At 43.7% G+C, this 24511-nt stretch overlaps 1 protein-coding gene and 1 pseudogene across 1 annotated transcript in view; one reads left to right on the top strand and one right to left on the bottom strand.

The window, feature by feature from the left end:
- Window positions 1-24511, bottom strand: part of Fam171b (family with sequence similarity 171 member B) — a gene marked incomplete at its 5' end in the record, with an annotated part of 69352 nt that overhangs the window by 15394 nt on the left and 29447 nt on the right. Inside the window, 3 exons of the mRNA XM_023712337.1 lie at window positions 575-733; window positions 3928-4020; window positions 10119-10352. Of these exons, the coding sequence (XP_023568105.1) occupies window positions 575-733; window positions 3928-4020; window positions 10119-10352 (486 nt within the window). The remainder of the gene's footprint in view (window positions 1-574; window positions 734-3927; window positions 4021-10118; window positions 10353-24511) is intronic.
- On the top strand, window positions 5969-6444 carry LOC101590945 (annotated as a pseudogene).

Consider the following 24511-nt stretch of genomic DNA (forward strand, 5'->3'; position numbering starts at 1 on the left):
TGACTCCAGAAAGCATACAGGCACGATATTTACTGACGTATCTAAGAGAGGACAGCGAATATACATAAAAAGAAAAATCACAGCAGCTTATTCCCATCTATATGTTTGCTTCTTTTTAATATCTTTACAATCACTGACACAACTCATCAGTTGGTAAAATTGGATAGGAAGTCAAACTATGGGGAAAAAAGCACCAGTGTCTTTAGAACCAACTCCCACTTACGTGTATTTTTAATGTGCGAAGTTCATAATAATTGTAACTACTACCTATACTTAGTTTACTTGTTTTAGATTCAATAAAATTCCATGAATTAAAACAAAATGAATTTTTTTTTTAATTTGAAATAATGCAGATCCAAGACGTTGGCATAATCATTCTTTCACTGGATAAAAGAATTGCTTAGAAACATTTTAACAACTATGAGAGTTACATTTAAGAAGTGGCATGTGTTCTCCAAAGCTTAAACAAATGTCAAATTTCTAACACCTATACTAACAAATTGCATTTGATAAAAGATTTATGTAGTGAAGTTTCTTACAAATATGGCTATATTACGCACAAATTAAAACATACCTGGTTTACTGAGTGTAATTCCACTTGTATACTGAAAGTTGTTCACCTTCAGAAACTGCTGCAGGACCGTGAGGTGGCCAGTAACATTGCTAATGTGGTGGTTGTCGGGAAGTTGAATTAAACTTTTTGAAAACTGAACACTTGGTTGAGATTTGGCATCTGCAGAAAGGAAACGACATTAACAAATGCAAAAAACCAAAATGTATTTGCCCAGCACCACTGAGCAGGGCATTTTATTCTAACAAAAGCGGACGTACTTACTTCTAAAGGACAATGACATCCTGCATAATTTTGACTGTCCCTGCAGAACTGCCCAAGGGCCTCTCCTTTCTTTCTTCTTCTTTTTTTTTTTTTGCGGAACCAGGGATTGAACTCAGGCCGTTGAGCTTGCCTGGCAAGCGCTTATTCTACTGAGCCGTCTCCCTGGCCCCGCCTCTCCTTTCTTTAGATCTCAAAGAGCACCTCTACAGCGAAGACTGCTGGATTCTGCCGCACAGGTTCTCTTCACGCTCTTTTGGGCTTCACCACAGGCACCTGTAACCCACGCAGTGCACCCGGGCTTTCATCTCTATAAACCTAGCTGGCAGCAGGTGCCAGGAGAAGTGGAAACCAACAGAAACACCTCACTCTTCTCTTGGTCCAGCTGCCCCAGCAGGGACCTGCTCCCCAAGCCCAGGTGACAAGACGTGACGTGAGTTCTGTGTGGTTTGTTCCCGCCCCCATGGGACCTTGTGGCAGCAGGTGCGCCTGAGAGAGTCCTCCTGTGACCAAACTGAGATCCTGCTTGAAAATCAAGCCAATATTCAAAGAGTGGGAAATATTCTAAATGCAGAGAAAAACTAAGCTTCCAATATTGCAAAGTTTAAAGTTGATCCTACTACTTAAAAAAAATCTCCTTTGGGCTTCAGCTGTTTAGGGTCACATTCTCAGCAACTTGCAAGAGAAAGTGTCTTTGATTGTGGACAGTCTCACACCAGTGTTGATCGGTTTCTCCATCAAATAGCTAGCTGTGCATTACAAATTTTCCAAATGTCAAGTACTCACTCGATCTATGAATATTATCTCACGTCTGTAACTCTGAATTATTGTTCAGCATTTATCAAATGTGAGCTCAGTGACAATACGCGTCGATCTATAACCACTGGACTTTATGCAACAACTCAAGGATCAACTCGTAAATCATTAAAATTAAAAATGCTCAGAAATAACAGCTTTTGGTTTGAACTTTATTATGATTACTTACAAAGGCAGAAGAAATAATTGAAATTATTAGCGTAAAAGAGCATCAATTTTTTAAAGAATTTTTTTAGAATAATGCAAAACATCATGTTTTTATTTTTAAGACTTAAGCCAGAAATAAGAACTGAAAAAGTGGCTAATTTAAAACACTATATATATTTGTTTGGTTAAGTTATTTGAGGAACAGTTTGATACCCTTAGATCACTTTATGTACTATGTACCCAACTTTCACTTTTAAAGTTTGTGAATTAATTACGCTGACCCTACAAAGTTCTTATAAAGGAAGACATGCACTCGCAAAATATCTAGCTCAGTTTCTCACAGGTTTGTATATTCCTAATGTTTCCCATTTCTCCTACTCTTTTACCACAAATCTATTCACACTGATGCCAAACTCATTCTCACTGTACAAAATGAACATCTTCACCCAACAGGGAATGGAGTTTATAGAGTGAAATGTCCATTTTCTACAAAAAGACCTCATTATCAGAAGCGTCCATCCTTTCCTGCTTTCCCTCAGCAACAGGCCACCTCTTCAGGAAATGAGATGACAGTAACCGGAAGTGCTCTGAAAATTCACAAGAGCTCATGATGTCCTCGGGAGGACCTGCCAGGCAGCTAGGATTGCCCAGAAAAGGTGCTTCTCATTGCTTGGTGTGTGGCAAAAGCTGGGTCCGGGACACGCTCACATTAGCACATGTTATATATCCCAGCAGCAACTGCAATGTATAATGTGTAATATATTAATAATTTATAAAATATAATTTAGATGAAGAGGCGAGTAATGGACCAGGACATGTCAAAATAAGCCCAAATCAATTTTTAAAAACAACACTAACATGGAACTCAGGAGAAGCTGATTTCATACAGGCCCAGCAGCATAATTCTGCTAGCAGGTGTGCAGCTCCTATCCATTTTCCAGCCTTCCACACACAACTCCCCATCTGCCGAAATCAGTGGCTCAGAACTCTGCCAAATCCCCTGACACTCCAAGAGTAATTGGGTCTTCAGCCTCCTACTCCATTTTTTCCAAACAACAGTATTGAATGCTCTTCATTAATAGCTTAAAAATAAATAACATCTAAAAGTAAAAGTTGTGTCACCATGACTGCAAAAGATGGTTATCTGTGATTATCAACTCGACTGGCCTGAGAGACACCCAGGAGAGGACAGCACAGCTCTGGATGTGTCTAGGTGGGTCACCGGGCAGGGACTCTAGGGTCCACATGCGGCTCTGGCCCCTTTCTTGCTCTCTGGCTCTGCCCCTACTCCTGCTTCCTTGCTGCCAGATGTTGAATGGCTTTTCTGTCAGGTCCCACCAGCATGGTGTTTGGGCCTTGCATCTACCAGCCATGGACTAAACCCCTGAAATCAGAAGCCAAAATAAGCCTGGCTCCTTTCAGTTGTGTACATCAGGTATTTTGTTCCAGCAACAGAAGAATGACACACAATGGCTCTCTTACTGGACTCTACCTTGAGAACATTCTACCCTTATGAGTCATTTCACCAGCACAGAGCACAGAAACAGATGAGCCCAAGGATTGTGAGTAATAAAGACATTATATAATATATAAGAGTCACAGAATGCCCAGAGTGCAGGTAGGCAACGTAAGGACCACACATTACCAAAGTGAGGTCTTGCATCTTTCTCTTTGGACGTGCAAGTAGGGAAAATCATGTCTACCTAGAACATATGAAACCATCCCCTCTCCGGCCTCTCCCACCCAGGCAGATCTCCAAGAAGGTCGAAATGGAAGTAACCTGTAACTCCAGAGCCCCCGAAGCCCACATTACATGAACGCTGTAACTTCTCCTACTTCACTGACCACTAATGCACAGTGAGAGATGAGATTTAGGAAGAACGACACACACAAGTACTTACCATTATTTGCTAACCTCAATATTCCCATTTGGGAAGCTAGACTAGGACGGGAGATGATGACCCCCACTACGTGAGACACACATCTAGTTTTCTAGTAAGACAAGTTGGACCGAGAGATTCAGAGCCAGAGCTAATCATCGCTGACCAACTTAGATTTTAAGCGATAAGCACAGCTGATTTACTTAATACCAGTCACCTTGTTTCCTCAGTGGGGAAGAAGTATTTACTTACCAGCTAATTTTCCAGTAATCAAAACAGTGTCTTCAAACAGCCATATATTCGCTTGGCTTTGTGGGAACAGCGAAAGTGTAACTGATGAATATACTGTGAAATATAGCACAATTAAAGAATTTAGTGTAAGGGAAAGAGGAGGACAAGTAAGGCTCTGTTATAAAACGTCCTAATTTTTTTTTTTAAAAAAAGCAAATTTCTTGTTGGAAAGAACAACTGAAAACAAAGTATGAATATGAAATATGATGCATGAAAAACAACACAATAAAGTCAGAAGAAATCACTGGGCATCATCATTTTCGTACACTCATCTCTTCTACGGCAGGGAGTAGTTTTTATCAGGGTGACTAACGATGTCCTATAAATGACCCCCCTATAAGTGATCAAATTACGTGTTTAACTGATCCCCTGAAATTTGCTCTGTATAATTATTCCTTGTTATTTGGTTCTTAGAAACCGAGTCTTTCTTGGCTCCCTAACTCGAGGCTCTCTTCCTACGGGAAGTGAGACGCTCTTCTGCATATAATGTGCTTTGCCAAACCAGCCACAAAGGGGCAGAGGGGGAATCTTAGCAGCACCCAACACAACCACGACACAACCCAACATAACCTTAGCAGGGGCAGCTGAGCAGGTCTGTGCTGGTAGGTGTCCAAAATAACCAAGAGGGATGACCAAGTACAGATCGTCCGAAACAGGGCTGAACTATTTTAACATCCAGGTCAAAAACTGCCACAAGAGTAATTTACATGGGCCACAGAGATAGCTCAGTAGAATAAGCACCTGCCTGGCAAGCACAGGGTCCTGAGTTCAATCCCCAGTACCACACACACACACACACACACACACACACACACACGAAAGAATATTTTACAAACAACAAACCAAACTAACCAATCACAGGAGAGTAACTCTCGAGGAGTTCCCCAAACACGAACTCATGCAGCACCCTCCTCTGTGACATACGCAAACACACGCAGCATGGACAGAAGTAACACAGGCTAGGGAGAGAGCCTCACCGAACGAAAGTGTGATTTCAATTTCAGAACAGATTAACATTTACACCGATTGGTGGATTATTAAGGCGGAGAGAGGGTGGTGAGGTTGAGCTTGGACCCCGCGAGGATTACAAGCAGGGAACAGGCAGCAGCCCGCATCTGGGGGCTTCTCGGCCCTGCACAGATGAAAGGGGACAGCTGCATGAGGCTAGAGAACCTGCCGGCACTGCGAACATCCCTAGAACTCACAGATCAGGCTGCTTTCCACTTAAATACTTTTTTCTGACTAAAAAGTAAAAATATGGGGGAAAAGTCAAAGATGTGGCAAGGAGGAAGAAAATGCTGGTCATTTCAACACTGCTACAGTCAGTCATTTTTTAATGTAACTTTTTGTTGGCTTTTTTCTTTTTGAGGTACCAGGGATTGAACTCATGACCCTGCACTTGCCAGGCAGGTGCTTATTCTAGTGATCTATCTCCCCAGCGCTTTGTTGGCTTTTTCTATGACTTCTTTAATAAGAATGATACTGTATCCAGAATGATTTTACTCTGCCCTTTTCATCCAACAATGTCAGTCTTTTTGTCTCCCTCTAGACATTTTCTGGAACAGCTAAATTGAAGGGCACACAGTTGTGCTGTCGATGTCTCCAGATCCACTCACTACACTAGTCCTGCACGCTTGGTTTAGTCCCATTTTACTATTTTTATAAAAATATTGGAACCAACATCGTGGTGCACAAGTATCCGTCCACTGTATTTCTCTTTATGTTTTTAAGAGACTACAGTGGTGTACTACTGAATTCAAGTTTATGAAGATTTTAGGTTTTGAACACATACTTCAAAAGAGCTGCCCAAATAATTTTGCACTCCCAGAGCCAACGTGAAGTAACCTTATTGGTGAATGAGAATGTCGATCCATCGTGCTTTGCCAACACTGCGAATACTCACTTGGTAGGAATTTGCATAGGTGAAAAATCTAAGTATTGCTTCTTCAGTGGACAGAGCTTTATTAGGAAGCTAGGGACCACCGCCGCGCCCCTGCTCCCCTCGTCTGCTGCGCCTCCGCGCTAACGTTCAACAGTCAACATGCCCTCCCAAATGGAACACGCCGTGGAAACCATGATGGTTACATTTCACAAATTTGCTGGGGACAAGTGCTACTTCACAAAGGAGGACCTGAGAGGACTCATGGAAAAGGAGTTCCCTGGAATTTTGGAAAATCAAAAAGACCCTCTGGCTTTGGACAAAATCATGAAGGCCCTGGACCAGTGCCGAGATGGCAAAGTGGGCTTCCAGAGCTTCTTTTCACTAATTGCAGGCCTCACCATTGCGTGCAATGATTACTTTGTAGTACACATGAAGCAGAAGGGAAAGAAGTAGGCGGCGTGAACATTTATTCCTGCCCTGATGAGAGTTCTCCCAAAGGGCCACTTAAGGAATCTGCCCCTCAGTTGCCCCTTGTAGAAAGATGTCATGAGCAGATCAGGACCCTTAGAAAATGTACAAATAACATCTAGCTCTCACTGGACAGAGGGTGGAAGGTTCATTAAATGCTACACAAGCTTTTGATTTCTGTATTTGCATCCTCTTGCCCTCAATAGTCTTTTTTTAGTTCCAAAAAAAAACGAAGATAGAGAATGTTTTCTTTTTTTTTTTTTTTGGGCAAGTTTTCAAGCTTATTCATTGTTTATATTTCCTTTCTTTGAAAACTGCCTACTCATTTACTGTACTCAAGTGAGATTTTGCACTTACTAATGAATAGGAATTCTTTGCAAGTCAAAGATATCTACTCTCATTGTTTTGATATTATTTCCAACCTCAGTTGTTTTGTAGCTATATCTGCCTAATATTTTAGTTGTGTTAAACGACAAACTTCCTCTAACAATTCTTTTTTTAAAAAAAAATTACTAAGTATCTTTACACACATTTAATCTTTTTTTTATGTATTTGATATGGGGTCTCACTATGTAGCTCACAGCTCAAACTCACAGTGGTCCTCCTATTTTCAGCCTCCTCAGCACTGGGATTATAGGCTTGCACCACCATGTCTGGTTTGCACATTTATTCTTGAAGGATTAAAATTTTGCCTTTTTTTTTTTTCTTTTTAAATGAAATGAATTAAGTCATTAAAGCAATCTGGCAAAATTAAAATTTTTATACTAACCTGGCTTCCTGAGAAGAAATATGTTTGTCCAATTATTCAGGATTTTAAGGGTTTTTTTCTACAAATATTAGTCATACTTGGTGATTTTAATTTCTCCACATACATAATTATTTTATATTCCATTTAGAATATCTGTCCGCTCTTGTTCTGAGAGGGATTTCTTGTCCTTATTTTTCCTAACGAGCATTACTACCAGTACAGAGGGAAGTGTGCCGATTTGTATGAATACTACTTTTGAAATCAATCACTGCTGGAACACAGCACCGGCTCAGGGAGTGGGAGGCCCTCCCAGAACTTGAAAGAAGGATTCATGGGCTATGGCTGCCCAGCATAAAATGATTTCAGGAGGTATTTGTTTGACCCACTTCCCTCTCTTTTTTCTATTAATACCTGTCTGGTTTCAAGAACTGCTACAAGGGGCCGGGGAGATGGCTCAGTGGAATAAGCGCTTCCCGGGCAAGCGCAAGGGCCTGAGTTCAATCCCCAGTTCAAAAAAATTATTCAATTGTAGAACACTTTTGTGTATTCTCTAAAGTTATTAAATATTCCTTTTCTTTTTCTTGCCTTCTCTTATTTCCCTAATGTTTATTATTTAGTTTAGCCAGAAGTACACGTAAGGCTATTTTTTTGTATTTTGTCAGCCATCTCATCTTTCTGTTTTCTGGTATATGCCAATACACTTTAATCTTTTATCATTTTATCTGAATTCTTTGCAATTATTTTTCTATCTTTATTAAAGGCCAGTGTTCAGTTTGTCCCTTCACAGAAAGAAAGACCAATAGTCCAGCGTGTCACCCTTCCACGCTGTCTAACTTCAGTGTCTTCCACGGCACCACCGTCTGTTACGGGGTCAGCCACACCAGCCCTCCCCGTGCCTTCTTCTCAGTGTCTCTGGGCTCCCCCTGTCCTTCTCATGGCCCCTCTAGGTGACAGTGGACAGGAGTGTGTCAGCGTCCCAGGACACCAGAGGCACTGTCACAGCTCCCACCAGGCTCTCGCAGTCTGAGTCAGCCTCTCCACATCCCACGCTGCCAAGTGCATCCGGCCTCCACGCGACGTGCCTCGCTGTCCAGGAGCTGCCTTACTGGCGTCTCACTGGAGGTCCTTCATCGCCTCGCCCCACGTCACCCGGCCACCCCTTCTTCCCAAGCCTTTGGGACAGCAGCCCCTCCGATGCCAAAGGCAGACAAGCTCTGCATGGAGCACGGTTCATGCTCACAGTTCCTTCAAGCATCTTTCTAAAAACTATTTTCAAATTCTTTTTAACTTTGTATTACTTATTAGGTACAGAGTCTCACTATGCAGCTCAGATTTGTGATCGTCCTGTCTCAGCCTCCCCAGAGCTGGGATTACAAGCATGCACCACCACGCCTGGTTTTGGTGGCTGGCACAGCGCTCCTGGGGTTTCGGGGCTGGAGCAGCATGCAGTACCAGGGATCCAACCTGGATGCTTGCGCTTGCCAGGCAGGCACTTGGACTAATGAGGTATCTCCCAGCTCCTTCAAGCATCTTTAGAAGAAGAAGAAAAAAAAAAAAATGCCTCTGTATTTGCTATGGTCTGATGTTTGTGACCCCCTAAAATTTATGTTGAAATCTTAAACCCCAAGTTGATAATATTAAGAGGTGGGCTTTTGGATGATAATTAGGCTCAGAGGGTATTTCATGAATGGAATTAATTTCCTTTAAAAAACAACATCACTGGTTATTCAAGAAATGCAAATTAAAACAGTACTGAGATTCATTGACACTCCAGAAAGAATGAGTTTTATCAAGGAAAAAACCAGTAACAAATGCTGGGAGAACTGTGGGGCAAAAGAAGCCGCAGCTACTGCTGGAGGGGCTGGTGCAGCCCTGTGGGAGTCAGTGTGGAGACTCCTCAGAAGGCAAGGGCTGGACATCCCACTCTACCCAGCTAGTTCCCATCTGGAGATTTTCCCAGAATTAAAAGCACCACACTACAGTGATTTATGCACAACCATGTCTACAGTGACACAGTCTGTAACAGCTAAATCTGGAAACAACCCAAATGCCCATCAACCAATGACTGAATAGAAAAAGCAGGGATTTTTTTGTTGTTGTTGTTTTGTTTTGTTTTTTTATGTATTTCATACAGGATCTCACTATGCAGTTCAGACTCATAACAATCCTCCTGTTCTCAGCCTCCCCAGCACTGGGATTACAGGCATGCGCCACCACTCTGGGTCTTGGTGGTCAGTTCAGTGTGCCCAGGTGTGGGGCTGGCACAGCATGCAGTGCCAGGGATCGAACCCCAGTCCATACACTTAAGTCTGCTGAGCTATCTTGCCGGCCCTGGGTTTTTTCTTAATATAAGGGACTATTACTCAGCCATAAAGAAAAATAAAATTGAGGCATTTATAACTAAATGGGTGGATTTTGAGACCATAATAAAAAGTAAAATAAATCAGGCACCATGTGTAAATATTCTCTCTCTGGTATGAGAAACTGAAAATGTAAATAAGGCCATTGAAATAGGAAGAAACTGCTCGAAAGGAAAGGAAAACGGGGCGTGAGGAAAGGATGAGAAAGAAAAAAATGAGGACAAAAGGATAAAATGAAAACCAACTTTTATGAACAGGGAGGGGAAGGGAGTTTGAAAAGGGGATGAGAACGGGGGCAACAGGAGGAACCAAGACCCATCACGCACAGACACAAATTCCCTACGGTGAATGGAGTCACTGTGTACACCGAGCTCGTACCAACTTTATAAAAGCAGAGAGGAAGAAGGGTCTCCTATGAACCAGAAAGTGGGCTCTCAAAGCCCTCTGAGTCTGACAGCGCTCTGCCTCTGCACCCCCAACACCCAGAACTGTGAGAAATACATTTCTGCAGTGCCTGAGTCACCCAGCTTTTGGCATTTTATTATAATAGCCTGAACAGTCCGAGACAGTGTTTTCCCCAAAACAACCCTCCGGCCAGCCTCGGATGGACCTCGCTCGGGCACTGCACCTCTAGCTCCCAAGAGGGTGGCATCATTTACATTTAGCAAATACAGAACACCACTGGGGCGCTTACTGGGCATCCTCCCAGTCCTCCAGGGCAGTGGGTTCAACACGTAGCCATCTTTGTAAGCAACAATGGTCAAGCCGAGTCCTAGCGTGTAGGGCACCCGGATCAGCACCGCGCCATTGCTCTTGGTCACCGTGGAGTTGGTCTTCGTGTAGTTCACAAACACTTCCACGACGGCCTGACTCAGGTACTGGCGGCTGATGATGTCATTCACCTGGACTTTCAGCATAAACACGGACACTGCAAGAGAAAAGGGCCGGAGAGTGCAGCATGTTAGGTCCTAGAATTTCGACCCTATCGTTTAAGATAGCATTCAAAGGTCTGAATAACAAGGAAACACTGTCACCGCATTTGGAAAATATGTGTTGGTGGATGGCTGAAGAAGAAAGCTGAAAGCATTCCAATTTAAATATACATTATAGTAAAGCACACTATTCCTGCTCCATGGTGTTCTGTTAAAAGGACAGTGAAAAATATAAAGGGTTCCTTTCTTCAGAAGATTCTGCACTGTCTCACTAGTTCTTGTGCTACGCTGTGCTATACTTTGTTGTTATACTTTGGGTCAAAAAAGTCACCCAAAGGCCTCTGTCCAGAGGCAGAGCTTCTGGAAGGTGACCAGATCATGTGGTGTTGGCCTCGCTGGGCTCAGGCTGTGCATGAGGTCACAGCCCAGTGTGTGGTGGAGGGCGGGGAATGCGGGTTACTGGAGCTAGCCCTGGCAGGATGCGTGCCTGTCACCAGGTTGCCTCCCCCTCCCTTTCCCTCCTCTTTCCTCCTTCTCCCTCTCCTCTCCCCTCCCCTCCCCTCTTCTCCCATCCCATCTCCCCCTCCTCTTTCCTTCCTCCCTTCCCTTTCCCTCCCATCCTCTTCCCTCTCCTCCAGTCCCCTCCCCTCCCTTCCTTTCCCCTCCCATTCCTTACATTCCCCTCCCCTCCCTCTCCTCTCCTCTCTCCCCTCCTCCTCCCCTATCTGCCCCTCCCTCTCCCCTTCCCTTCCCCTCCCCTCCCTCCCTGCTGTTCCCCTCCCCTCCCCTCCCAACTCTAGGCTCTCTCTGCCTCAGGCACCAGCAGGTGGGCAGCTCTCCTGCCACGCCCCTCTGCCACAGTATTTCCACCTCAAAACCAGTCAACTATGGACTTAAACTTCTACAACCATGAGCCGCAGCAAATCTTTTCTCCTCTAAATTGTATATGTCAGGTGCTTGGTCCCAGTGAAGAAAGCTATTGAATTCAAAAGTTACACAAATTTAATACGAATTCCAAAGCACTACAAAGTCTCAGATTAAAACGCCATCTAAAAGAACCACTCGTGCCTGGCCCGCTGCTTAAGTTGGTGGTCTGGAAGCACAGGGTGACTTTCAGTTCCAGACACACAAAATATCAGCAGAGATCTTTCTCTAAAATATCAAAAAATCATTACACACTGTATAAAAGCATACTAATCATCAAATGAAAAAATGAGAATCAAATCTGGTTTTTGCTTAAACTTCTAGCCTTACTCAAGGACAGAGCTCCCCCCAACCGTGTACCAGGGATTGAACTCAGGACCTTGCGCTTGCCAGGCAAGCACTTATTCTACTGAGCTATCTCCCCAGCTGTCCAATGACTGATCTTGACAACGAGCTCACTAGATTTTCCAATGACAACACCTCGCTACAGAACCTTTCTGTCAGGAACAAGCCTCTGCCGAGGGGTTTTCTCCTCCCCTGTAGGTGGGCTCTACGATCAGTGGAGGTCCTTCTCTGTCACTCTCTAGATTTCTGCCTCTGGGTTAAATCACTGCTCTCCGAGGCCACAAACGCCAGAAAAACTGGGAGGCTGAAAGCGCCGTAAGATAACAAAGCCAAATAAGACTAACAGCATGCTAATGAGTGCTAAAGTTTTCTGACCCACGGTGGGAAGGCACTTTACACACATCACAGAATACTGACAGGAAACAAGGCCACAGGACTGCATGCTGCGCTACCTTTGCATAATCAGAATAACTTTTACTTTACATATACTTTTGTTTTAATTTAATTTAATTTATTTATTTATTATATTTTTGTATTTTTTAATTTTAGTACAGGGTCTACAGGATCTCACTACGTGAATTGGACTAGTAGTGATCCGCTTGTGTTCAGCCTCCCAAGAGCTGGGATTACAGGGCATGTGCCACCAAGCCCGGTCTCAATCTCGCACCCTCGGGGGGAAGGCTTTATAATCCACTGAGCTATTGGGCCAGCACTGTAATGTTTTTTTAACTTTAAAGAAAATAAAAATTTTAAAAAACATTAAAAAGATACAAAATTTCAAAGCAAGATGATAAGAAATCAAGTATGGTTGATATATCGGATATTGTTATCTTCAAAGTAGTCGTTCAGATTATGCAAAGGAGAAAAGAAAGAAGGGAAAATGCGCACGCACACACACACACGCACACACGGTAGCTAAGATAATTGAACTACTAATTTCTATTGGTTTGTTGAAAGAAACACTTAATGGGGTTATTTTTTAGACCAATCCTACATATTAAAAATATCTTTTATTTAGTTATGTATTTGGCTCATGGTCTCACTACAGAGCTCGGACTCAGTGATCCTCCTGTCTCAGCTTCCAACAGGGCTGGGACTACAGTTGTGCTGCACCATGCCCAGTTTCGGTGGCTGGCGCAGTATGTGGTACCAGGGATCAAACCTGGGTCCTTGCACTTGCCAGGCAGGTGCTTAGACTACTGAGCCATCTCCCCAGCCCTCTACATTATTTTTTTTTAAATTAAGAATAGGATGTTAGGGGCTGGGGATTTGGCTCAGCAGTAGAATGCTTGCCTAGCAAGCTGGAAGCCCTGAGTTTGGTCCTTAGCACCAAAAACAAAAACAAAAAAAAAGAATAGGATGTCAAAAAATCCAAGTCAATGTTCACTAAGCCACAAGTGCTAACAAAGTGTCATTATGCCTTACCCACCCTAACTTTATGAAACCTTAAAATTGCCATTAGATCAGACACATTTAAAAAAAAAAATTGTTCCAGTTAGTGACTCAGTCCTAGGACAGGTACAGTCCAGCAAGTTACAAATAACACAAGCGCCTAAAAATGAGCTTACGCCTATACAAACACTATACTCAAACACAAACACACTTTAATGTGTGTCCTCTTACCCAACAGCTTTAACCATACTAAGACCTATAGCGCGGTGAAGGTGAATGAGCTGCCTCTGTGTTAACTGTCAGGTGCATCAATCCCCCGGCTCATGAACCAACTCTCTTACAGAAATGGCGCGTTTCCTTTGTTACTCACACTGCTAGCAGAGTAAGCGAGGTTGGAAAATCAGCCACAATGAACCCACTACAGGTGAAGAGAACACCACAGCGCCTCAGAGCACCCCTCCTCCAAGCCTGTGCCCTTCCCTACTACATCGTGTCTAGCTGATTAGACTTTTTTTTTCTAGGTCTTAATGTTTTTATTTTTATTTATTTTTATTTTTATTAATTTTATTGAGAAACAAGTAGCAAGGAGTCAGTTTCAAAACAGGTCAGTAGGACAGTTACAATAATTAATACATTCCATACTGTTGTCTTTGTAGTGGTTATTCATAGTACACGATGTAGACATGATTAGATTCTTAAAAGCAGTCCTCATCCCTGGCTTGGAGGGCTCAGCTGGGAAGAACTGAAGGAAGAAGACAGAATCGTACCCTGGAAAAGCAGAGCTGACTGCAGCTAATTTTGAGTCCGTTTTTAATATAGAACTCATTTCAATTGTTTGACCCAAACACTCACAGCCATAGATATCCCAATATACTGTTGAGCGGTTTCCTCATACTTTTGTAGACGGATAAACTGTCTACAAAAAAACACTGCTAATTCCCCGGACAGCACTTCCTCACACAGTTATGGGCCGCACAGCATTCTGGTCCTGACAGCCTGCACGAAGGCCACTGGTCCTCCCACTGAGTGGCATCAAACCCACTGTAATGTGGAAATGCATGACTCACAGGCGTGTCCGGCTGCTGTACCAAAAGCTTCCTGCGCTGCCAGTAATACAAAGGCGTAGTGCACACCATTATGGGCAGCCCATGATGCGCGAGGGCATACACAATGTTTCTGGTTGGTGTACGTTACGGTTTGTGTCTAAATGTCACCCCAAAGCCCCATGAAGTCATGGAGCGGCTTCTAGAGGTTGGGAGTAATTCGTGATCCAAGGCTGGGACCATGGGTGTGAGCACTACACCCACCCCGGGACAGACAGCCTGAATGCAACAGAAGCTTCTAGAGGCTGTGACAATTCAGGATCCAATGTTGGGATTAGGAGCGTGAGCGCTACACCCACCCTGGGGTGGAGAGCCTGAAAGCAGGAGAGGGGAAGGAGAGAGGCTCGCTCTCTGCCGCTGCTCCACCCGTACTGCTCTTGCTGTTCTGCCGTTTTCCGCTGCCGTGACATGCTGCCCTCTGCCACGTGCCGCTCTGCCTTGGAGCCAGTACGGACGGAAAACTCCACAAACTATGAGCTGAATAAGCCTTTCTTTCCTTAAAAAGAAAAGTTGTAAGTATTTTGTCAGGTATTTTGTCCCAGGAATGAGAGAAAAGTAACCGAGACAGCGTATTTGTTATGTCACGCCTTTTTATCACTACTTCAGGCTGTACTTCTGCTTGTGCCAAACTAGTGACAGTGAAACACACCAGGTCACCCGGTGGTAGCACCGAGACTGCGCACCAAGACCATCGAGCGATGGAGCTCGACCAGCTAGGTTTGTCTGAATCCACTCAGGGGGTTCACACTGTTACTAAATCACCTAACGATGTGTTTTTCAGAACATACACCCGCTAAGAACATGTACCCTACGAGACATAAGACCAGATTCAAATCCAGTCAGAGGAAGAGATTCCAAGACAAAATGCAGGTAACAGACGTGCATCCAGGCCTCTGCCTCTTCAGCCTTCCTAACAGCCTGTGAGAGGCCAAATTATTGGTGCGCAGTCGTCACTGTCACTACTTTTTCTAGAAAAAGTTTAGGAACACCAGGTACCAAGGGACCAGTTAGGCTTCACACTCCAACTCTAACTGTTCCTCAGCTATTTCAGGGTTTTTTTTTTCCATCACATAATAAATTCAGTCCACTTATATGATCTCCCTCTACAGTAAATAAAGTCATGTTTCACTCATGTAAAATCCAAATATTTTACTGAGCTGGGAATGAATATATGTCCCTGGAGCCAAGCTCTGTAAGTATATTGTTAAAAATTCTCAGTATGCTTTGCAAAGATACACTATCTAGGCCATTTTACCAATAGAGAAATGAGGAAACTGTCTAACAATATATTTCCACACCTTATGGCTGTGTTCAGGTCAAACTATTAAAATGAAATTTATATTTAAAATTAACTCAAAATTAACTGCACTCATCATTTGGATTTTGAATTCTTAACATAAATGCAAAAGAAACGCTAAAAGCATCTCCTGGCCACACACAGACCAAACTACACTAAATGGAAAATGAACCTTTGGCGAAATAATAAAAGGTGGCGATATCTATGACCTGCTGGCCTGGGCCAGATGCTGTTGGGCGGATCCATCTAGGACAAGAGCTACGCTTACGGAAGACAACCGGCTGCTCATCAATTCAAAATCGTTCCCTCAGCCACTTAGCCCCTCATCAAAATGTATACATGTATTGAACCGCTGGCCTACGGAGCCTGCTAATGCATGCCAGCGACTCGATCAGGACATCAAAATGTAAATAAAGATGCACCGCAGCTCCTCAGCACTGGCGCTGAATCTCCTAGCGCGTCTAGGGCTCGTGCCTGTGAGGTGCTCAGTGCTAAGCCTTCGGGGCTTGGGCCCGCTAAGAGAAGCCTCAGCGGATCTCACAGCTTATCAGAACCCTTCCTGTGAAGTCTCTTTGTGGGTTGCAGCTGGATTCAGTTTTTGATGTTTGCTTCTAAAGCAGTCACCTAAAATATAGATGTAGGATATTTTATTAATAGACCTTTTTACTTTGTATAACAGAAAAGAGGAAAAATAATGTTAGATATGAGAAGAAAGGGAGAGAGAGACAAAGGCAGAGACAGAGAGACTGAGACCTAGACCTAAGTCAAGGGAATTAGGATTCCTTGTTTAAATTTCATAATTGGTTTATCGAAACTAACTGTGCTTAAAATGGCATATTAAAAAGTGAAATTCCACAGGGCATTTTTATTAATTCATTTGCTTCAAACATCAATTTCAGAAATTATCAGAGCCCCTGCATTTAAAAATTCCAATCTGTGGTAGCGTCTGAAGTTAAATTCACAAAATAACTGTAGTTTCCATCTGTTTCATGCTCGTAAAAGAACAGATGCCAGAACAAGGCCCTGTAACCTGACAATCTGAAGCTGGGTTGGATTCACAAAATGTTTTTTTAAGTGTCCCCTAATCCATAATGTATGGTTTTATTTTTCACATATAATGCTGCAAATCTGATGAGAAAATGTATTTGGAGAAATAAAAAGATTGGCCAAGGTCTTATCTGGGTTGCCAAGACCCCAGCCACCCTCTCTAATGAGGTCCCAGGTACCGACCCACGTCCTCTGTCTCTCTGCAGACCTGGTACACACGAAGCCTTACCAGCAGCTCCTCTCCAGTTTGACTCAGAAAAAAAAACAGCCAACTCTTTTCTCAGTTTCCTCCCCAACCCCAGTTAGTGAAAGCTGACATCATAAAGCATGAGCTTAAAATATGCGTCCATTTCTATGGGATCCAGGTCTCAAGCCAGCACTAGAAATTCACGACATCATCTTCGTGAACTGTACGGCATTCACTTCCCAGTATTAAGACAAGGAAATGAACAGCTAGTACATTCCTCCAACCCCATAAGCAGGTCCTGCTGCCACATTCTGTAGACCTGCTTGGGATTCCCAGCCCCTGCAGAGAAGCAAAGGTTTGTTTCTTGTTCTTGAGCCTTTTTTCCCTATCCTTGAACGGTTTTCTTCTCTCACCCACTCTACACAGTGCCCAGCAAAAGCACTGACATAAAAAAAATAATAATAACCTGACTGAGAGCTGGGTAAAGTGATTCAAGATAAGGGAAGTTCGTGTGCATCCAAATAAAGTAAGGAGGGGTGACCTGCTCCCACCCACAGGGCTGACACAGACAGAAGATCTACAAACAGCAGTACGGGGTTTCAGGGTAAACCTGAGGGGATGTGACTGACCTTGCCAGATACAGAAGTTACATTTTTTGTTTTATAGGTCTTGCTTTATCTTGGTCCTAATAATAGCAGAAAAGTATAACCACGAGGTATAAAAAGTAAAGCCATATTAATATGCTGAGCTGCAAAAGGCTCAAGTCAACAACTTCTGACATTGCCTGTCCCGCAGATAACCCACTACTATTATGGACTACTGGACTATATTGGATTATTTTGCTGAATTCACGCATCTACAATTTTTGAACAGCAATGGAATACTCATCTCTGACAAAAGTAAACAAAAAAGGGACATATAAAAGAAGAACCATTTTGTAGTGGAAAAAAAAATATATATATCTGTATATACAAAATAGGACAGATATACAGCTACTTTCTCTTAGTTCAATGAGAAGATTTGCACTAATAGTGTTTAGACAAGATATCATGCCTGCATCTTGTACTATGAATAACTGCTACAAAGACAACAATATGCAATGTATTAATTATTGTAACTGTCCTACTAACCTGTTTTGAAACTGTCTCATTGCTATTTCTTTCTCAATAAAATTAATTTTAAAAAAAAAGAACTTCCCCAGAACACGTCTGACTTCTGTGGTATCAACTGCTTGGTCAGGCCAACATCACAAGCATCCAGAAGCAGCATCTACCCACAAGCCCCCTTACCAGTTCTGTCCTCCACCAAAAATCCTCTGGCATTTAGACCAGGCAGATTCCAGGATTAAATATGTAATTATCAGCCCGAGTTGCCACTGTCTCCATTATCTACCTACTCTTCTCCGTTGTGTTGTTCCGCTTCCTAGGAACACACTATTCTCTCTGTCACTTAATTATAATCATTACGTCTTGCCCACATAATCTTCTTTTCAGTATGCCACCACGGACTGTAAAACGGTTCAACATCAAATAGTTTCAACTGTGCTCTTAGAAAACATATAATTTAAATGTTGAGGGAAACAAGTAAAAATAAAATCCGTGTCTAGAAGCTATGTCCTGAGGCTGCTGGTTACCTCCTGCCAGGACTTTAGATGAACCATTGTTGGGTAGTAAGAAATGCTACCATTTGAAGAACAATTAAGAGGGATAAACAGATGTTCTTTCAAAAGCACATTACAACCAACACTACATTACAGCTTTGCTGTAGATGGGTGACTCACGCTGGACCAGGTTTTAAAAATATATTTAGGTGACACATACATCTGAAATGGGCTAGGTGGATAAAAACTACAATCCCACTTCTTGCCAAGAGAATTGGACAGCATGCTTTTATGTCGTTGCCCGTATGTAGGCTACAACTGCATAAAGAGAAACCCTCTCCTTTTTCAGATTTCTCTCACACAAAGCTAGCTTTATGCTGCAAGGGTCGACAATGGCTCCATTCAGTACATTACAACCTTGCTTTCTCTATAGGAATCTAATGCGGAAAGAGAAATCCTTCTATCACAGGTAAATTTTTTAATTAAATATTTCGTGAAATGAATTTAAAAGACTTTATGCTGACAAGAACTAGGAAAAAAGAAAACAAAAATACAGTAGAATAAAACTGCTCAGGAGAATCAGAAACATTCATTTACATCAATTCATTCTACAAAGGTTTCGTGACTGATGCCTCGCAGACCTGCACTAGCTGGGACCTGGGGGTAGAACCATGAGTCAAACACCACTGAGGAAGTTTATTCATAGGGAAAACAGGAAAAATGTACCATAGAATTTCTGATAATAAAGGTAGTAACTAACTACAACTGAAACAAAATAACTCTCTATAGTATATAATAATCTAAGGAATTACATAGACTTAGAATTACAATTTAGACTTAAGGTGTATAGTAATTTGTATAAGTATCTACAAGTACGAAGCTAGTATCTATTCTGGAATCAGTTTTCATTGATTTTTTTTTTTTTTTTTTTGGACATGTGTCACAGAACATTGACATTTTTAATTTAGATCTCCTAAGGGCCAGCCTTTGTCTTTCTTCTTGTTTTGCACAATCTGATGATCTGATTCACTCCTACAGAGACTGTCCAATAAGAATCAAAAGAGGCCAAATTTCTGCTTAGGACCCAAGCTGGACTTTCCTGGGAGTGTTGAGAAATTTGGCTCGCTCACGAGGCAAAAAAATGTTCAGTCACAGAGACATCTTAGTTTACAGCTACATATGCAAATATCCTACAATAACAAAGAGCCTCAGGTCCTAAATTTAAGTATCTATATATTTAAAACTTACGGGAAAGAGAAAGAACAATCCCGGCTTCATTAAAGAGAAGATCAGTTATTTCCCACACTTTATCCTGGCATTCAAACTCTTGGGATCTGACCACCAGCTCTACTAATCATCTGTCATGCTGGGGACTGGCAGATTACAGCCTGCATACCAAGCCTGACCCTCTGTCTCACTTTGTAAATAAAAGTCTTCCTGGGACACAGCCATGCTCACCCACTTCTGGGTCCCCCATGGCTACTGTGGCTACTGTGGCAAAGTTGATGCTTGTGTCAGATGCCACGTGGTCTACAAAGACAGAAGCTTTTACTATCTGATGCATTACAGAGAAAATGTGCTGAGCCCTGGCCAATACTGCCCTGTAAAGAGGTCACTGGTTACTACCCAAGACCAACCCATTTTATTACTATGTAATCACTTATTTCTTCCATCAGAATGTCCTTTCTTTAGCCAGGTATAGTGATGCACACCTCTACTTCCAAGCACTCTGAGAAGTTGAGGCAGGAGGATCTCAAGATTGAGCCTAACCCAGGTAATTCAGTGTCTTAGTGAGACCCTGTCTCAAAATTTTAAAAAATGAAAAAAGGCCAGGGATAAAGCCCATTGTGAAGGCTCTAGGTTCGATCCCTAGCGGCACATATCGATTAAATAAATCAATGCCCTGTTCTCATCTCTAATTCACAAAATGCTAGCCTGCCCTTCAGTTTAGGTCATGTCTCTTGGTCCGAAGGATCTGCCTCCATCCAATGAAGAGGGGACCTTCTATTGTGCTGGCGGCTGAGCACACACGATGTACTCTGGTGTTTCATTCTTCTCCCTCTTTGTCTTCTGTGCCTACCAGAGTAGGCAGCTCAACAGCCAACATTGTTTCCAGCTCAGCCCTGTGCTTTCCCAAGCTTACCGAGGGTGGGCGTGTGGATACTAGCTAGGCAGGAAGGGCTGGGGGAGGAGACAGAAGAGAAGAAAACAAGCAGGAGCTTGAATGGAAGGAGAGAGGAAGGATGTGACCAGAAGCCGCCAGTCCCTAGAAAGGGACAACAACTGCTGGGTGTTGACAGGGGCCACTGGAAATTATAGCACGAAATCGATAAACAAATATTAAGAGTTCCTTTTAATTTTGGAACTTAACCTAACTTTTCCTTTTGTTTTCCTGAGAGTATTTAACCTGGAGATTCTGAGTAAACAATACATCATAGTAAAACTTCCTAAAAGAAAAAAATATATATAAGGAAATTCATCAGAGCAAAGATGAAATGTAAAACTGTACTTCTGCCATCACAAGACAATGATGACTCGACAAAGGAGTCACCAACAAAGGAGACTCGTTAGTTTCTCCCAGGATCCGAGTACAGTTTCCCTACTTAATTGGGGAGCTGAACGTTTAGAAAGAAGCTAGGAACAGCAAAGCAGGTTCCGAGGAGGAAGACCACACAGTCACACACTCCGTACCACAGCACGCAGAGTGCTTCACAGTTCAGTCCACGGCATTTCAGCCTCAGCACACAGCTTCCTTTTAGAGCAACTAAAGGGCACTGAGCTAAACAAAAAGAAAAGATTAAGTAAATTCAGTAAAAACAGAAAAGGCCCTTTCACATTACTTAAGCTCCAGAATTGGACCCAAAATTTCTTACTGGCTTTAGACTGGAAAAGGCAAAACAAAAAATAATTTTTCAAAGTTTGTGTTTTTGAAGTGACAGCCAAAATAAATTTATTTATGGTAGACAAATACTGATTACACATTAAATGTCAAATGTAAGAAGAAATTAGAGACAATATCATGTTCTCCAAAGAGGAGAGTAATGTGATTTCCATTAGGGCTGCAGGCTTCAGTGAGTGTGATTTACAAAACTAATGAAATGGGTAACTGTAAAAGAGCCTTGCTCGTTTAAGAACTAGCGCAATGACAGACAACTGAATAGAGAAAGAACAGGACCGAGCCGTTAGTACTTGGACTGGGATCCTTCATGCTACCCAAAGGCCCCTTCTCTCCAGTGGGAAGAAATCAATCAGACCCGAGCTCCTAGGACAAACGCAAGCTCATTCTGAAGGCATTTCTCCTGGCGGTTTTTTCTTTTCTTCCCAATTTCTCATCTTATTTTAGAATCATTAAAAAAAAAAAAAAAAAAATCACTCACTTTCAAAGGCATTCAACCCAGGTTTAGTAAGGACCCTGGATGCACAGGCACAAGGTGTAGTGGAACAAGCTACAGCCCAGCAGATGTCACGGTGCCAATTTAAGTTTTTGAAAAAGCACTGGGCAGGCTGCCAGGCAGGACTGAACGCCTCACCCGGACTCGGGTGCAGCAGAGGGCTCCTCGCTCAAGGCTCACTTAGACGGGTTCTCAAGGGATCTGAGAGACAGGAGGAGCGCAGCAGTGAGAGGGGACTCCTTCAGCTCGCTCAGGCATCTCTGAGCAGGGCGCCCTCCAGGGACTGGCTCGCTTCAACCTTGAACAGACAGAGCTCAGCTCAAGGCGAGAGCCTGCCTAAGCAAGACAGGGTGGGTGGTGACTGGCGCTGCAGATGAAAAGCCGAAAGCACTAAAAGTTCTGTGTGAAGTCACTCAGCCAAAGTTTAGTAAGACAGAGGAAAGAACAATGAAGAAGGCTGCACAAAGACTGCAGGGGGAAAAGGGACACACTGAATTGCAGAGACCATGAGAAGCGGGCTCCCAGGAGCAACGGGAAGGCGACACTTCTCCGCCAGGCGCCAGTGAGCCAGGCCATCTTTACTGTCAAACACGATCCTGATGCCCCTGTGTCACGGGGCTCGTATCTGCTTCTCTGCCCACGTTCGTGCTGACCCATTACTCCTCCGTACACTTCCCTGCCTGTGCTGGGCTTGTCCTGCCCCAGGTCTGTGCACACGCTGTTCCTCATAGAGCTCTCTCCTCCCAGCGGGCCACAGGGCCTCTGCCCAGCTCCTCAAAGTCTCATCAAGACGACTTCTCAGAACTCCGCTCTTCCTCGGCCCCAAGGCCTGTTTCGGATGTGCTAAGATCACCTTCGCGTCTGGTCACGCCCCAGAAGGGCTCAATGATGGGCTGTACCACAGCTAAGGATGTACCACACGCAGCAAGGATGAAGAATAAAACAGGAAAAATACCCTCTTGAGGCTAGCCCAGGAGTCTGAGTTCTCCCTCCTGGGCCTCCAGACCACATCTCCTCTAGCTCAGAGCCAAAGGACAAGGCATGGCGTCTGAGCCAGGGAGGCCATGCGAGCCCTGCAGTCCAAGGCTGTCACAGAGGCCCTGGCATGTGGCCGCAGGAGGCGTCCAGGCAGCAGTGGCACAGCCCTGGTGTAAATGCCAGCTGGGCATGTTGAGCTTGCTAAACGCTCCTGAGAAGTCTTGGCAAGCTGGAGCAGCCCTGTGACCCTGGATACGCTCAACACCATCACCAAATATGAATCAAACATATTCCCAGAAGCGGGACAAGGACAGCCACGTGCCCCTGCTGTGCGGCACCACAACACCCAGAGCCATCAGACCTGCTGCGACGATGCTCGCCTGGCACTTACTTTATTCCGTAATCTTTTCCACATACTCCTCTTGACATACAAGGTGTGACTCACACCTAACACTTAACACTTAAATTTAACTCACGTTTAAATTTTTCAAAAATGACTACAGAGGCTGGACAAATAGTGGATTAAAGCTCCTGCAAGCAGGTGCAGGAGCCAGGTGTTTGATCCCAGAGCCTGCCGTGCTGGCCCTGCCCCCAACTGAGACTGGGTATGGTGGCGCACCCCTGTAATCCCAATTCCTGGGAGGCTGTAAACAGGCGGATCACTATGAGTCTGATCTAGTAGTGAGACCCTGAACACCCTGTAGACCCTTCCCTAAAATACAAAAGAAAAAAAGAAGACTACAGAAAAAGACACAGAGCCATGAATCCCCCTCCAAATACTTCCCCATTTCAACACCCACGTCCTACAACGGCTCTTGCCTCTCTGGAGCGCTGCTAGAAGTTCTGAGGTCTTCAGATGCTGTCGTGGCGGCCTTGACGTCCTGAATGAACTCAAAACTTGTGCTTTTCATGGTCCTTTCGACTTTGGGAAAGAGCGGCAAGTCCCAAGGGAAACTGAGGCAGCGACTAAGGTGGACAAGGACACATCACAATGTTGTCTGGAAGAGCCTGACTGCCCACCACGTGCACTCCGTAGCAGCGTGCACCGGTGTTCTGGACACGCCTCAGGAAGAACCACAGGAGAGAGGACTTACAGACCTGCTTCAGGGGACGGCGGCAGTGGCGGAGAGAAGTGTGCGGGAGGTCAGTGGAGCAATTCTGAGGGGCACTGGCGGCAGTGTGCCTTTTCGGGTTACAGTTTTTTGAACTGTTTACTTTGATCACACCTCATATTTAATTTTCTTGTTATGTTCACTTTTTGTTTCCAACTAGAATATGAACTCCATGAAGCGGCACACTTTCCAGTTTATTTGCTGTATCCTCAAATATCAATACTTGTTTTGAACAAATATAATTGAATAAATGAACGGATTTCTTCCTCAGGCCCCCACAAGGTCAGGGCTCAAGACACCTGAAACTACATGGGAGGATGCAAATACAGGGAAGGAAGCAACCGCATTAAGTAGTGACCACGTTAAGTAGCGGTGGAACAAGAACAAGCGACCACTTCTGAGCACAAGACATTGTAAGTTAGGCAGCTGAAGCACGGTACGAATTCTTCACCACTTCCTCCAGTCATTTCTATAACAGAGACGTTAATTTTTGTGATGCTGAGAAAACAAGACTGTTGCTTTTTGTTAGAAAAACAAACACAGGGAGACTAAGCCCCACCAAGTATCTATTGGTTAGTCAGCCAAGGTAACCTCTTGGGAATGAACTGAATCAAAGACCTGGAATCGGATGGACACTCCGCGCCCTTTGGCAACTTTCTGACCCAGTGGCCTTAGGTATTCCTACTTAGTGTCCGTGGTGAGTAAATACTGGAGTGCACACCATCCTCTCTAGGCGGAGAGAAGAGTCAAACAATTTCTGTTTATATAAGCAACATCC

The sequence above is a fragment of the Octodon degus genome, unplaced genomic scaffold, assembly GCF_000260255.1.
Source record: "Octodon degus isolate 3935 unplaced genomic scaffold, OctDeg1.0 scaffold00025, whole genome shotgun sequence".
In the NCBI taxonomy this organism is placed as follows: Eukaryota; Metazoa; Chordata; class Mammalia; order Rodentia; family Octodontidae; genus Octodon; species Octodon degus.